The 17,466-nt window shown below is 37.7% G+C and overlaps 1 protein-coding gene across 1 annotated transcript in view; it reads right to left on the reverse strand.

The window, feature by feature from the left end:
- Positions 1-9,871: 9,871 nt before the first annotated feature.
- The window catches only part of LOC120294083, a 53,516-nt gene continuing 45,921 nt past the window's right edge, over positions 9,872-17,466 (reverse strand). The window contains exons 2-6 of the mRNA XM_039313987.1: positions 13,053-13,313; positions 12,873-12,902; positions 11,451-11,601; positions 11,244-11,363; positions 9,872-10,065 (exon numbers count right to left, since the gene is read on the reverse strand). Coding sequence (XP_039169921.1) covers positions 9,872-10,065; positions 11,244-11,363; positions 11,451-11,601; positions 12,873-12,902; positions 13,053-13,313 — 756 coding nt within the window. The remainder of the gene's footprint in view (positions 10,066-11,243; positions 11,364-11,450; positions 11,602-12,872; positions 12,903-13,052; positions 13,314-17,466) is intronic.

Below are 17,466 nucleotides of genomic sequence, written 5' to 3' on the forward strand. Positions count from 1 at the left end.
TGGGCCAACAGATGTTGCTAGATAAATAAATTTAATGGGTCTGTCCTGAAACCCACTTTCGTCCATATAACCAGAAGAATAAATTGAGAAGAAAATAGGTCTACCTCTGTCTTCGGTTGGCAATTGGATCAATTATAGCGACTCATTTTCAAGGTGGAGGGTGGAATTGACAAGAAGAGTACGTTGTCGCTCTTTTGTTTTATCCACCACGGGACACAATGCGAAGTCCTTTCTCTTTTTTCTTTTTTTTCTTTTTATTGTTTTGCCTTTGTTTCATTTCTGTCCTCATTTATTTATCTATTTCATATTTTTCCTTGAGTTCAAAGCCAGCACTTCTCATGTTCAAATAATAACTTAAACTCACCAACATTTTTTGGCTTTCTAAAAAAAAATTTCGCAATTTTTTTAACTTTCAATCAGTAATTTGTTTATGACCAAACTAGAAAGTTTTTCAATAGAAAAAAAAGAAGAAAGAAAACCTATAATTTCGTCTCAATCTTGAAACTGAACGAACACACTCGGTCATAAATTGGATTTGGCAACAAACATAACAGATTCGTGACTTGAAAATAAAGGACGCATTTGGTATGTATCATCGCAACACGTTCATACTTTTCTTGTTTTTATAAGTATCACAATATTTTAGGTTTTCTTTTTCCTTTTCACTTTATTTACTTACATTTTATAGTGCTGATTTATTTTTCAATTCGATATGAAATTTTTCTGGTAACATTTACATATGAAAAGTTTGAAGTGGTTAAAATAGGTTGGGTTGAACATGAATGTGCTTTAGTTATCGTCATGTTAGGTATGGTTTGAATACGGGTCGGGTCGGGTATGGTCACTAGATTTGTAGTGTATATAAATGGGTCATTTTGGATTGGACTATTTTTATCTGAACCGACCTACCCATTTGATGACTTTATTCAATAAGAAGGATTTAGATCATCTAAAGGTAGGGAGTAATTGCATGTAGTCCCAAAAGATCAAGATGCCCCAAAAAGTCCTATACCTATGCAAGCTTGGCGTGTAGAGTTGGTAAGGGATTGGAACAAGGCAAATTGGCAAAGGGTCGCGCAGCCCACACGCTTGGCTGCAATTGCCCCTTCTCGGCGAGGGTTGCAGAAGCATCGTGGCTACAATCCTTGCCTATAGATAAGATTGAAAATATATAAATAAAATTGAAAAAAATTAAACATAATTAAAAATTGTCCATGCTAGTAGCAAACTAACGTTCACATAAGTGAATTTCTAGCTAAAATTGATTAGATGGACCCAGCTAGCAAAATATGAAAATTTTAAGACTTAATCAATAAACTTCAAGTTGCCACCCCTTCCAACTTGGAAGGGGGATGTAGGGATTCAAATCCCCACATTTTTTAGGGGGGATTGGGGTGGGGTGACGATTTCATTTCAGTGGGTTTATTTCATGACCCGCAAGGAGGCAAGACAAGGAGAATCCGAGGAGTGAGTGTTAGGTAAGATTAAAATATGACCGACAAAAAAATCAATAAACTTGAAAAGGTTTAAAAAATATAATAGGTTTAAGACTTTTTAGATAATTTTTGCTTAGTCATATTCAAGTAAATTAGTCATAAATGGGTTTAAAGATAACATAGGTGTTAAATGGATCATAAATAGATTTATAACTTACTTAAATTCAATTCACCTCTATGACTTTCTTTCATTTTCTGTTGCCCTCATTTGATCTTGTACTCTCCTCTACATTCTCACCTCAGTTTCAGTATGAGTTTTCTTAAAGTGGTTTAAACATGAAGGTATTTTAGCATTATGGACCGGCTTAGGTATAAGTTACAAGAATTTGCATTGATGGAAATGGGTTAAAAATGGAGTAAATGGGTCTATTTTGCATTACAATATTTTCAACCCAACCCAAACTCAATCCGATCTATCCATTTGATGGGTCTATAACGGAACGAACGCCGGGGAAATTGTTAGTTTGTGTCTTGGTGCAACGAAATAGGTAATATTCTGTATGATTTCACTGGACAACATCAAAGTAACAGAGATGAAATTTCCAAAATGCTTCTCTTTTGTATGTATTTATTTAATAGCAATGTACTCCTTCCATCAAATATGCAACAGTATGACTAAATGAGGGTTTATTTAGAAAGATGATGCGTTTCTATGAAGTTTAATGATCCATAATCATCTTGTGAGATCGACCCATCTACGAATCAAAAGAAGCAGGTTTCGCCCGAAATGTTTCATCCATCATCTTCTTCTTCTTCATCATCCTTTTGATTAACCTTAATTGATCTCCTATTTTCTCTTCCTTTCACCCGTCCAAGAGACATGGAGACATTGGCATTCTCCTACTCCTCTCTCGACAACAGTCAAGATCATAGTATCGAAGCGCTAACCTTACCGGACTTTTTAACGTAGTTGGAAGGGGTGGGAAACGTGCCACATGATGTAAGATGCGTTTTTCTTTCCAGTAGTAATAACTTTTTAGATGCAATCTTCTATCCTACCAAATGAAACCAAGTATCATTTTGCCTGTGAAAACAATATCCTCAATAGTGACATCTTTATATAAAAAAATTGTAGTATCAAAGTACTAATCTTGTTGTACTTTTTAACGTAATTCGATATCATAAAATTGAAAAGGGTGAGAAATGTGTTACATGACATAACATGCGCTTTTCGTTCCAACGGTAATTACTTTTTAGATGCGATGTTCTTCCCTTAGCAGAGGAAACCAAGTATCATTTTGCTTGTGGAAACAACACCTCAATAGTGAGATCTCTACAAGAAAGTATTATAGTATCAAAGCACTAATCTTATCAGACTTTCGAATGTAATTCGATATCATAAAATTGAAAAGGGTGGAAAACGTGTCACACGACACAGCATAATATTCTCTTGTCTTCCCAACTGTAGTTACTTTCAGATGTGATGTTCTTTCCTTAGTAGAAGAAACCAAGTATCATTTTGCTTATGAAAACAACACCCTTGACGACGACACCTCTACACAAAAAGATTTGGGCTTTACTAACATAACATCTTTTGGGCTACCATGAAAGTAACATCATACCATGAACCGCAACTTACCCCGCGGTAGACGAGATGGTTTGCGCCTCGCCCCTCAACCGGCAGGGAAGAGGTTCAAAACTTCTCGCCCCCATTGTGCGACTCACCCGCGGCCCGTGGGAGGTGGGTCCCTGCGGGTCGCCCCAAGTTTCTGTGCCGCCCCCACTGTATGGCGGTTCCTGGGTCACCAAAAAAAAATCCATGAACCGCAAATTCTTAAAGAAGTGGACCCCATAATAATTTCTAATTATTTGTTATTAATTTTTGGCCCAAAACAGACTATTAATCTTATAGCAGATTAAGAACATTCACATAAGCATTTCTCATATAAATTCTACCTATGGTGAAATCACAATCTCACACTTCCTCCCTATATGTCCTTCCTCACTTAACTCACAAACTCCCCGTTATATGAACTGACCACTTTAACCTTTTCTTTTTCCACCTTCCGCATGCTTGTACCTCATTAACTAAAATGTGGAGCTCATTTGTTATCCCTCTTTTCTTTTTCTTTTTTTGGAAAAATACTTATATGGCTATTATTAATCTATTGTGAAAATAATAATTTGTTCTGGATCATTAATAAATAATTAGAAATAATTATGAAATCCCTTATTTTGAAAATTTGTGACTTACAACTTGTCATTATCCTCACAATGACTCAAAGACCATTATGCTAGCAGAACTCAATATGTAACACATCAACAAATTATAGCTACAAAAACTGATTTTTTTTTTCTTTTTACTGCTGAAATTTTAAGCATGATTTAAGATGCAGAGTCTAGTCTTTATCTTTGTAAGACTCCAATAAGATTCAATTTGAGAAAGATCAAGGATCAAGCCCTTTTTATCTAGAAGCTCAAAATGTTTTTGAACAGTGGACTGTCGAACATACCATGTCGAAACCTTTGGATCTTTTAGTGGTTGCATGCAGATGAAGTACACAATAGGATTTGTTTCATCGTCCTTGTAAGTTCAAATATTTTCAATAGGTGTCGATCCTATCATAACCATAAGCTCAGCCATCTCCAGAAAGAAAATCACCAGCATATTTGGCCTGAGAGACAAAATAACTTTTATCTCACAAGAACACCAAATCTAAAAGGTAACTCAAGCTCCAAAATCTTTTATCACGTATTGTCCATGAAGACATCTCATGAGGTATGTAATATCAACAGTATTGTTGCCCGTGACAAACATGTCATCCGCGTGAGCAAGAGAAGAATCGATCATAATTGGTTTTGTCAAATAAATGCAGCACTATATTAGAATAGCTTTGAATAGATTGAGCAAGATAGTCCAAAACACTACACAAATTCACCTCCAAAAGGAACACTGTAGGAATCTACTGAGAATTATGTACTTTGTTAGTGCCGATTATTTGAAGGTTAGTTACAAGTATCATGTGTAACAAGATATGTGATCACCCAATCATCCTCTGTGAGATCAAGAAAATTTATGTAAATAAGGGGAGAAAATGATTCCCTATAAACTTTATCCACGATTGCTGCTAATGAATACTGTCCTGATGTATTTTTCCTTGTATGGTTTACCAACTCAAATGGGGAATGAGAGAGTGCACCAACAACCTCAGCCACGCCAGTATAACAATTTTCAGCCATCTGAATCAAAACAAACTCCATCCTCGTGGCCCTGCCATTTAGTTGTCCCAAAGGCCAGCTTGAGAGATGCAAAGTCCAAATCCAACCAATCCCTTAGAGGCTTAAGACCACCCAACAGTTGCGTCCCAACTTAATAGATGACCATGAATGCCGATATGTGCTGATTTTTGAAGATATAACGAATTCAAGTTCAAATTGAATTATAAATATTAAATATAAAAGGCAAAAAGTCAAAAGCTAATCGACGTGTTACTCTTCAGGGTGTTGCTTCGCTAGAACAAAATGATACTTGGTTTTACTTGCCAAGGAAGAAAATAACATATAGAAAGTAATCTCTGTGAGATAGAAAAGACACCTATTACATTGTTTTGTGCCACAATTTATCCCAGCCTTTTCAATTTGACAGTATAGAATAATGTCCAACATTCATACAAGATTAAGGCTTCAATCTTTGTAACATTATCCATCCTCGCTTTTGATTTTGTATATTGAGCTTTCTTTCACTATTTTTTTTTTGTCAGTAATTTATCTGAGTTTAATCGGTTATCAAGGCACTAGATTAGTGCATCTATCTTTAGTAAGATATGCTCTAAATTTAGGGATCCTTTTGAGACAACCGCATGTTAGCACAGTGCATTTGGACGGTATAAATCGATTGTTTAGTCCTTTTTTCTTTTCTTTCACCTTTTACCCTTTTCTTCCTTTCCAAATTTGCCCCCTCACAATGCATTTTGGATTGTCTAGATCATTCTTTCGTCCTTCTTTTCTTTCATCTTTTGACCCTTTTTCTTCCTTTCTCAATCTGTCCCCTTCCATCTTTGCCAACTCTGCACGCCATGAATGCATAGCACGCGAACTTGTCGGTGCCCATGGTCATCCCCCAAAGGCCAGCATGAGAGATGCGAAGTCCAAATCCAACCAATCCCTTAGAGACTTAAGACCACCAACAGTTGAGTCCTGACTTAATAGATGACTATGAATGCCAATATGTGCTGGTTTCTGAAAGATATAACGAATTAAATACTTCAAATTTGAATTCCAAATGTTAAATATAAAAGGCAAAAGTCAAAAGCTAACCAACATGTTACTCTTCAAGGTGCTGCTTCTCAGAACAAAATGATACTTGTTTTACTTGCCAAGGAAAGAACATAGCATCTAGAAAGTAATCTCTGTAAGAAAGCAAAGGCACCTATTACATTGTTTCGTGCTGCACGTATCCCCCTTTTCAATTTGACATAATAGAATAATGTCCAACATTCATACAAGATTAGGCTTCGATCTTTTGTAACATTATCCATCCTCGCTTTTTGATTTTGTATATTGAGCTTTCTTTCACTTTTTGTCAGTAATTTATCTGAGTTTATTAGTTATCAAGGCACTAGGTTAGTGCATCTATTTTTACTGAGATATGATCTAAACTTAGGGATCCTTTTGAGACATCCACATGTTAGTACAGTGTATTTTGAACGGTGTAAATTGATTGTTTAGTCCTTCTTTCTTTTCTTTCACCTTTTACCCTTTTTTCCTTTCCAAATTTGCCCCCATCACAATGCATTTTGGATGGTCTAGATCGATCCTTTCGTCCTTCTTTTCTTCCTTTCTCAATTTGCCCCCTTCCATCCGTTGCCGACTCTGCACGCCATGAATTCATAGCACGCAAGCTTGTTGTCGTTCGTGGTCATCCTCATCGCCGATGCGTACTCAACTAACACTTGGCCGTCCCTTGACTTGCAATGAGCAAGCCGCTGCAGGTTGAGGCTGGATTGTCGGTCGTGCAGTAGAGTTGATCAAAAGATGTTGCGAAAGGCGAGCGATCGAACAATAATATAGACAGTTAAGAAGAAAATAAATGGACAACTGATTTACGTGGTTCAATCGTAAAGAACTTACGTCCACGGGAGAGCAGCGAATTTACTATAGATCAAGCGATACAAGAAGATTACACGCTCAAGTTACTCAAACACTCTCTCGGTGTTTCCCAAGCCTCAATTACACCCAATAACACACGCAGTGTTTAGCCCTTGTGATTCTTCAATAAATAATTTTCAATCTCACGAAGGAATTATACACAAATCTTACCACAAGATTTAATTGGTTTCAACACTAAACCTTCGGGATGTAATTCACGACAAAGAAAAATCCCTCTCAAGCACTCGACAAATGGTATGTGCTTCAAGACTAATTCTTCACTGATCAACGGTGGAACACCAAGCACTCACGAGGACATATCTTTGTATAGTCCTAGTCAAAGTTGACTTTCCTATTTTAGCGACGAATTCTACATATCTTAATTCGAAATATTCAGAATTTCGCATTGGGCTCAAACTCGAGACATATTTTTAACAGAAAGGGGACCGCGGCACGCGTGACTCCACCTCTATGGTTGTGGCTGATGAGAGAGAGAGAGAGAGAGAGAGAGAGAGAGTTTTAATTTTGGGGCATCTTGATTTTTAGGGTGATGATTTCACGAGAATTTCTAGCAAGAAAGGTTTATGACAAAACTTAGCAAATAAAAAGAGAACAAAAAATCGAACAAATTGTTCGACAGATCGATTTTTCTAAAACTTGAGACTGTTAGGAAATCGGCCAAGATAGACATAGAAGGAAGAAAGTAAATTTCATTGAACTTTTTACAAACTAAAAACTTCAGTTTAAGCCAATTCATTGCGATAGCAATAAAGAGTACATCATGCATAGTGAAATTACACTTTCACTTCAATATACAAACAGGTAACAAATCAAGTTGTAAAAATGATAGCCACGGAAACTGAACTTTCCTTTTCCATTTAGAGCTGAAACTCAAACCCCATTTAAGATGCAGATTCTATTCTTCACCTATGTAAAGCTCAATAAATTTCAAATTGAGAAGGATCTAGCCCCTTCTATCTAGAAGTTTGGTAGGTTTTCAAGAAAGAAGATCACCGCCATATTTGGCCCGGAGATAATAAACTTTCATTACAAAAGACACACACCAAATCTCCAAGCAGGCTCAAACTCCAAAATCTTTCATTTCGAATTGTCCATTGAGCCATTCATGAGATATGCAATATCAAACCGTATTAACTCCTGCGACGATCATGTCCCGTGATTATCATGCCATCCACAAACAAAGAGAAGAATCAATCATAATCCAGTTCCATCAAATACATGCAGCATTTATATCGTAAGGGCTTTGAATAGATTCAGCAAGATGGTCCTACAAGTTACGCAAATTCTCAAAAGAGAACACTATAAGAATCTACCAAGAATTCGTCCTATATACCAAATACCAATTATTCTAAAGTTAGTTACAAGTATCGTGTGTAACAAGATCTGTGGTACACCCAATTATCCTGTGTGAAATCAGGAAAATTTATTGTAAATAAGAGGAGAAAAATGGTTCCCTATAAGCTTTATCCACGATTGCTGCTAATGAATACTGTCCTGGGAGGTATTTTTCCTTGCATGGTTGTCAATTCAAATGGGAAATGAGAGGGCGCACCAACAACCCCAGCCACACCAGTATAACAGTTTTCAGCTATCCAAATCAAAACAAACTCCACCCTCATGGCCCTGCCCTTTAGTCGTCCCAAAGGCCAGCTTGAAATATGCGAAGTCAAGATCCAACCAATCCCTTATGACGAGCATATGCAATTATAGGATGAATAAGAATGCGCAAGCGATTCCAGTCACGATCACGACCTGCCAGCATTAGGTACAGTTTCTTTTTTTTTTAAGGAAAAGTGAAATCGAAAAGAGAAGTCGAGAAGGAGATGAGACAACGAAGTTATCAATTAAAGGTTCAGGGGCCTACCCATTTGAACATGTAGCCATGGTTATCGTTTAATCATAAGGTATGTTCACGCCGAAAATGCCAGCAACCAAAGAATAGATGGACAAACAAACAGTTCCTGAACTCAGGAAGAGCTCTAGCTGCAACCATAGACAGAGAGGAGAACATCGAATAAATCAATTCAACGACTCTGGACATTAGCAACAAAATGAAGAGGTGAACTACTTAGGTACACATTTAAAAAAAATAAACAATTGAGAACATGAACGCACACAATAAAGTAACAGAGGAGAGAGAGAGAGAGAGAGAGAGAAGCACCTGAATTAGCTGATTCCGATGATTATCAAGCTGAGGAAAGAAAAAGTACTTAGAATTTTAGGAAAAAGAAAACATTGACTTGACTCCATGCAAAACTTTGCTTTTCCCCTTTTTATCTACTAGATTCTCTTTATAGAAACATGATATACAACTAACTTAATCAATCAGTTACCTGTGGATGTTAATGTAGTCCTCAGTGTCATCGATATATTCCCGAAGCTGCACATGGCAACTTAGGCAAATCAAATTTTTTCGAAATATGGACATTATACAGAAAATCAAACTCTCAAAGTACAATCATTTTAGTCATGCATCTCAAACAATCTCGAAAGCAAAATGAAAATTTGAATAACTATTCGACCAGAGCACATAACGAATCAGTTCAAATTTCCGACTACCTTAATGGCATGAAATTAACTGAAAATAAAAATGTCTATAATTTATCTGCTACCCTGGTAAACAGAAAAGCAAATCATTATGAAAGAGATTGATTTTTTATTTAGTACAGGATATTTTCGACTTCAATTACAACAACACATCACAAATTTCATTCTCCAACACCATGACAACTGTTAATTATTGACCCTGTACTGACGTAGAAAACCTATAGTCTCTCCTTGGCAAAGAGAAATTTTTAATGGATTCATAAGCTCAAATATAGTAATTAGACAGGTTTCATTTAGCCATCCCAACCCACATGAGTGTAAATACTAACAAGAGAGTTCCTGAATGATCATTCCTAATATAATCATGTATCACAATGATGCCAACAAAAATGACAATTGTCTCCAGCAGCACAAGCATCGCTGAAATTCATTACCTATCTAAAGCATCAATGGAAGCACTCCACTGAAGAATTTTACAACAGATAAATGCAGGCGAATACTACAGCAAACTAAAGGATCGTGCAGATAATTCCCTATCTAATATAAGTACTTACTGTTGTCAGCTTGTTCAATGCCATCAATTTGCATAAAGTAAGCCTGAAAAAAGAAAAAAAAAGACATTGATGCCTATTCAAGGAACAGCAGAACTTAAAATACCATCCACAATAATGGTCAACTGGAAATAGCTTGATACCTCAAGTAACATTTCCAACTCAACATCATCTTCGTTCCACGAACTGTTGCCACACTCGCCCTACTGGCTCGAGATATTTTTGAGCCAATGGTAGGGGAACAGAAACCAATTTTGGGCTCCTGAACCACTTATAGGAAGATGCACCAACTTGTTTTCTTGACAAATACAAGTCAGCCATATCATCATCATCATCTAGTAGTTGCTCAAGCTCGTCCCTACCTGCAATGTACCACAAAACCTTTCAAGATGTTACCCTCCTTCACGTCAAAGGTACCCTGAAGAAGACACCCGTGTATAGTGACAGAAAAGTCCATACTGATTGAGAATATCAACAATAGGTTCTGTCCAACGATATTCCTCTAAATAGAGTGAGAAAGAGAGCGCAGTCTTCAGTCGGACACCATTTCATGAAGAGAATAAAATCTATCTCGATTATTTATATATTAATCAAGTACTAACTTTTCATACAAGCTCATCTAAATACTCAATTTGAAGATACAAACATTTTATCATACATAGGATTGTCAGTCAGTCTAGGCCAAGTCCTTAAAGTTGCATGAGTACAAAGAATCAAGAAAGACAAGGAAAACTCAAAATTTATGTTACTCACGAAGATGTCATACTCAGTCGAAAACATGATAGAAAATGGCAAGGTAAACCATTTCGATTTCAGCAATGAACCAGGAGTTATATAATTTTGCAGGGCAAAAAGTGATTACAATACCTTTTGCACCCTTGCTGTTAGCCTCGTCATCGCACTCTTCAATTTACGAACCCTATCCAAGTTACGGCTGCAATCTACAAAGACCATAGACAGCAGACATGCAAATTTAAGAGAAACATTTCAAACTGAGATTGAGCATAGAAGCATGATTGACCAGCCAGCATTAAGACATCGTTGTAGAATTCCAAGCATAAAGAGTAATGGCTCGATTAGTACAAAAATCTGTGTTAAGCAAAAGAGGCAAAGCCCCATAAAAAAAATTGCATCATCTCGATCAATCAACACAAGTACAACAACAAATCTCTAGGAGAAACAACAACTAACAAAATTCAGCTGATCATGCATAATATCACATTAAGCATGCAAAACCAAATGGACCAGTCTTCAAGAGTTCACCAATCACTCAGGCATAAAATCCTTTAAAAAGGGAAGTAGAAATGCCTGGAATTCGACAAATGAAAGCTACACTGCGAGAACATTTCAATCAGTAAAACAATACCTAATTCCACACAAACAATATTATTAGTTACACTAAAAAATGCAAATGACAGTGTTCAGCCGCATATCACTCCTTTAGAAGGAGAAGCAACAAAACAATTAAAGAACCTTAACAGAGCATTTTTATTTTTGGTTTATTTATTTCCCAGTGAGATGGGAAAGAGAATCTACTTACTTTTGACGAGCTCGTCTAAAGCAGGATAAGCAGCAGTCTCCAATTCAGTAGTACGTGCTGCAAGAAAGCTACAAATTGCTTCCAAAGCTACCTCCAAGGCACGAAATTCAAATGGAGACTCTGCATTGCATCATATTACAACTATCAAAAGATGGCCCACTTAAAACAAATCCAATTTGAAAGAGCCAACTCAAACACACCCCATACCATCATCTTCCCCAGCTTCAACATCATTCTGTACATGAGAGTACTCTTCTGCATCATCTTGACCCTGGCATATGGCATTTACAGCTAATCGCCGTTGGAGCTCCTCAACAACTGGTATAACATTTATATCTGATGGGTCTCGAAGCAACACCTACAAGCCAATAATGCAAGTGCAAGTGCCATCGCTACTTATGATATAAAACATGAAAATAAACTGACCCGGAACTAACTTAGTTCCTACATAAGGGAAAGTAATTTACCACTAGAAGACATCAAATTCCATTCTTGCACAACCATTTAAGTATTTCATAAGAAAGGTTGTAATTTATCTCTGGGAAAAAGCATGAATATAAGTACCTAGCTAGTTAAGCAGTCTAACATAAAAAACAGAGACACCTGTTCGTGCAAAAGGTCTGCGTAGCTGAACGGCAAAGAGGAAATATCTAAGGACTTGAGGATAACGAGAAAGCTGTGTTCAGTCATAATTGGCTGGAAATAAAAGGAAAAGGCATATGATAATTTCAGAATTGAAGGCTTTCACTGTGTTGAACAGTTGCCATTCAACAGTTGACATTCAAGCTTGCAACTGAAAGACAAGTTATGCTGAACCAGGGAGAAAATTAGTTCATTCATTGTTTTGAAACTGGAATAAAAATACTGAAGTTTGATAAATTTACTCTGTAGTCTTTATTATTTTAAAATCACGACTGGGAGTAGAGTGAAAACAAGCAGCACTCATGCAACTTGAGTTTTTTTTTTTTTTTTTTTTTTTAACTGCGACTCTTATTTTTAAATTTGTCTTGTAGCAAATCTTGTGGCACTCACGATTTGGACTTCCATGTAACGTGTGACTAACGAGCCCGACCCCATCTTTGCACAGCCTCAGATGATCCCGATTCTCATCAGGGATTTACTGAAGCTCGAAAACCAGATTCCGTACTCCGTTCTCGAGTTTTTGTCGCTCAGCCACCGGCGAGCTCACCGGAGGTTCGCCCAGCCGCTGGCAAGCTCGGCCTCACCTGTGGCCAGGCGGGCCTCGTTCGCCTCCTCGGCCACCGGCGAGCCTCGCCTGGCCGGGCGAGGCTCGGCCCAGCCAAGGCTTGGCGGACGAGGCACGGCCTCACACGAGGGCCGGCGATGCCCGGTGAGGTCGCCGGGCGACTGAACATTTAGCAACCTGAGAATTCCAGTCAATGGTACTAGAACTCATTGCAATAAATAAAAAAACACTTCATCAAATGCAAGAAGGAAAACTCAACGGAATTAGTCAAAGAAACAGGAAAACATCCCAAGCTAAACCAAAGTAAGTTCTTCCAAACCGTAAGTGACGATACACAGGGCTTCCAGACATCACACAAGTACCGCTCTGCTCAATAAACAGACATTAACCGCTAAGAAAGACACAAGCCGCTACGCACTAACCTCTTCGGCAGTGATAATTGCCTTGATATGCTGCAAAAGTTCAAACACCCACAAATGCAACAATGAAAAAAAAAGAAAAAAAGAAAGTCAGCACCAACAATTGAAGGAACTTCAAGAAGAAAGGAGAGAGAAACAGAGAGACCCATTCATAAACAAGACCAAAAAAGGAAAAGGAGAGACCTCCAAATTGAGAACGATGGCCCTCTCACGGCCGAGGATGGTGGAGGGGTAGGACAAAAGCGGGTCGAGGATGCGGAGGTCCCGCGCGTGGATCTGCACGCGGTGCATGATCGCGTACTTGTCGACGTCGAGCACCGTCCCCTGCCCCGCCGTGTCGAGGAGGATCCAGCTCCGCGGCGGCTGGCCCTTCTTCTTCGCCGCCTGCTGCTGCTGCTGCTGCTGCTGCAGGTCCGCCGGCACCACGCTCCCTTCGAGCCATCTCTAACCATCCCCAGAACACACACACGTCCCACCAGCGAAACCATCCACAAAAAAGCTCCTGGAAAAAGCACCCCTCGAAAACGAACGAAGAGGGTGGCGGTGGGGGTGGTGGTGGGGGAGGCAGCGTCGACAGAGTTGCATCGGTGGAAGGAATACGGAAGACTCCGCGACGGAGGGGGAATATATTGTATATGTTATGATGGTTCGTTATATTATAATATTTTATATTTCCTTCTTTTGGTAATTATTAAAGTGATTAGGAGTACAATGCCCCAAAAAAAAAAAAATCAGTTTAACAATCGATAAAGTCAGCGATTTTATTTTATTGAATTATTTGAGTTTGGTGATTTTTCGAAATAGGAATGGGTGTTTTTAGATTGTGATGGTTCTAGATTCGCTATAGATATAGGCAAAATTAATATCAAGCTTCTACAGAAGCTACCATATCCTAGTCTTAATTATTGCTGCCCCTTTATAATTACCAATCATCCATTCATTCGCTCCTTCCTTTGAATTTCAATTTTTCTACTAAATATTGTACCAACGTATCCTCGGATCGAAAATTAAACTTGAAATTTTGACACGCATTATTCTTTATTCCAAATTACACTGTGGAGACGAGAATAATCATTTTGTCTTGCCTTTATTCAAGGCAACAAAACAAGACTTGGCCTTGATATAAAAAGAGTACTTTTTTTATTATCATTGTAATTTCGAAAGCTAAACTGGGTGAAAAATAAATTATGCAAGTCCGATTCAGAATATTTAGCTTGGGCGATTCTTTTTCATAGATCCCGTCTCTCTTTTTCCTTTTCTACACAGTTCGTGTCAAAATTAATATTCGTTCGCAAACAATGACGCTTTAATCCACAAAGAGAGGAAGAAAAAATTGAGGCGGCCATGGATATTATGTTTAGATCATATCATCTGAACGAAAAGAAAGTTAAGAGGAAAACAATATAAATTCAAGGTCAAATGATGTGCAAATGTTGGTGTAAATGTCCTTAATCTCTCGAAGTCAACCATTGAAACTGTGAGGTAAGGACTCCCCTAAAGAACATGAAAAAAAAAAAAAAAACATCATCAATAATAGCAAATCAAAGGGTTATTTTATTGCAAAAATCAATACACAATAGAATCCATTAGCGTGGTCAAATGTCTGCTTTTTGCCCCCCGCCTTCTTTAGATAAAAATTGAAGTTGGTACTATCAGGTGCAGGTTGGAGCAGCAACCGGACAAGCCTACATTCATGAACTTTTCAGATGGCAATTTGCATCGGGCAATCAATCCCCACCAAACAAATTTTAAAAAAGAGGGTTGAAAGGAGCTAGGAAGAAAAGCCGGCCCTGATAGTGACTTCGAAAGGGGTGTTTTTAACGTGCGCTACGGTACCGTGTCGGACAGTACCAGGGGGGCTTGTCTAACGAGACTGAAAAGCAAGTTGCTGGAAATTTTTGAAGTATTTATATACCCAAGCTTTTTTGACTTTGACAATTTTGGGGTGTTCGATATTCATTGAATATCACGTAAGTGATTTTTGGTCTAAGAGATTAATTAAGTTGTGTGTAGTTACAGTATCGAAATCTCATCAGTTAATATAATTATCAGATACACTATATGTAAGCCACGTATAGGAGCAATGCTATAATATACTCAACAGTGTTGTTACTATTCATCTTGCTTTATACACATGAGTTTTGGTAAAATTTATTGATAGAAGTTAGAGCCTTGGAGGCTCACTGATATAATAGACTTTTTGGACATTTAATGCATTTAATGTAATGAGAGGAGCCTTTCCTTTACCACGTAAAAGTTTAAAATCTTTGGTAAATGAAAGTAAAATTTTTAAGATATATGTTTAAAGCCCCAATCTAATTACAAACATCTTTTGCATTATAAATTTGTATACGATCAAATGAACTAGGAACAAATGTTGACACCTCGAATTTAAAAAAAAAAAATTGAAATATTTAATCATTCAATCTAAAGTTAACCAAAAGTTAATCAATGTTTGACCAGCGAGATATTAGGTCTAAACTGAATTTTTGACATAAAATATATTCAACAAGTCAAAATGAGTTTTCATATTATTGTTGCCACCGATCTCGCAATCAATTTGTGACCCTTCAGTAACAAAGTTATTTATTTTTTGCAATGTCAAGAAGTTTGTGATTATATGATTTCAAATTCATGTCCTAAAACTAAAGGTTACAGTGTCTCTCTCAACAAAAGTAGTGTCAATTAATGGATGAAGGAGTAATTGTCGATTAAACGATAATCAAACTTCCTAATACCCAAAATAGGTCCCGAAGCCCAAACCATAACTGCAAGTTTCAAGATCGGACTGGCAATTTCTATATCTCTAAGGCGAAGTAAATGGTTGTTTTTGAAAGTGTTAAGTCACCAACATGACGTTCAGTTCATAGACTCGAGCTTACGGTCCCAATATAGGCCAAAACCTCTGGTCCGTGACTTTGAGATTTACCCAAGCAATATCAGGCTCGTTGAGAAGCTTCGTTAAGCTTTTCAATAGCGTGAAGATCACGCCAATCGGACATCACGTGCAAAAGTTACGGGACCTAAAAGACACGGGCCCTCCTTCCCTATAAAATGACCTTTCTTTGTTTCTTAACACAAGATTCCATTCCTAAAAAAACATGCACATTCAAAGGCAAGTGCAAGTGTTTCGACAAGAGAATACAAGGGATCATGGAGTGAAGATGGAATAAAAGGCATGGGACAAACTACAAGAAAAATTTCAAGGTATGTCCGAGACTTTACAACATAATGTCTGGATTATCCCGAAAATGGATCAAGGGGGAGTGTTGGAAATTGTGATCCATTTTTGAAAGATCTTCACACATGCTATACTAAGCCTCTGTAATGAAGTTTTGGATCTATTCGAGATCAGGACATTTCTCCAGAAATTCATTCATCCATGAACGATATGATTGTTCAAGGTGTCGTTGGAAGCACCTACTGGCAGTGTAATTATAGACCTGCAGGTATGGAGAATGAGTAAGCTAGAAGATGAGTAAGAAAAGAATCCTTATTTTGCAAGCCGAACCCTTAGAACAGAGAAAAAGGATCGCAACTGAAATGTATGAAGGCCATGGTGATTGGATCGGAGGCGACATACCAATGGCCGTAGACCTGATTCATGAATTGAGGCCCCATGTACGAGTTATTCATCCGAAGGTCGATGACATAAGCAGGACTTGATACTGGTTTTAAAATTGCATCCACGCATCTTTACATGTCATTTAAAGGGGAATCGATTGACTAGACTGAGAAAGTAGACATTACTAGATCCAGGATGGTACTTGACAGTACAAATATTTCCTTTCATGTAAATGCTAACAACACTTGCTTCCGTTTTTATGCTCCATATCTTGACCTGTTCAATTCAACAGAGTATATCCAACCTCAGATCATAACCGTCAAAGCCACGGGAGGTGAAATGAATCTAGAGCTTGATACGCTTCTACATCTCCCACTGGAAGAACTTGTGCTCACATGAAAATAAATCCCAAATATGTTAGGGGAAAGTAATTCCAAATTTGAGTTCAAAAATTCACCAATCGCTCCTCAAACACATTCTCTCTTACCTTTTCAATTCGCATTCAAAATTATCAGAAACAGAAACTCAATGCTTTTAACCGTGCAAACCGAAGGGAAGGACTGATTGCATCATTGAACAGTGCGAGATAACTGAAAATCGCCAATAAACCTTTTTACCCCTCAATCAGTTCACCCTAGAATTGGACTACTAATTTAATCACGGTGAACGAAAAGATTTCCAAGAGTAATGCATGCGGGCTTACATGAATCCAAAAACACAGACTGTCCCTTTGACAAAAAATGAAGACCTAGAATTTCACAAAGATACAGTGCAAAACAATGGAGAAGGGTTGCAAAGACATTCATTATTCTTAACTATGACATCTGTAATGATTTCACTATATTGTCTCTTTATACAATAACTATACAAAACTTTAAAATTGTAGCTCGTTGCTCATCTTTATAGCCTTGGTTTTGAGAAGAAGTAACAGATTTCTTTATACAATCAACTGTACCCACACAATCTGCCTCCGGAAGTACGCAACCCAAGTCATCTTCAAAAGCATCCCCTGGGTTTGAATGAGGTGACCGA

Source organism: Eucalyptus grandis, chromosome 5 (assembly GCF_016545825.1).
Source record: "Eucalyptus grandis isolate ANBG69807.140 chromosome 5, ASM1654582v1, whole genome shotgun sequence".
NCBI classification, from domain to species: domain Eukaryota; kingdom Viridiplantae; phylum Streptophyta; class Magnoliopsida; order Myrtales; family Myrtaceae; genus Eucalyptus; species Eucalyptus grandis.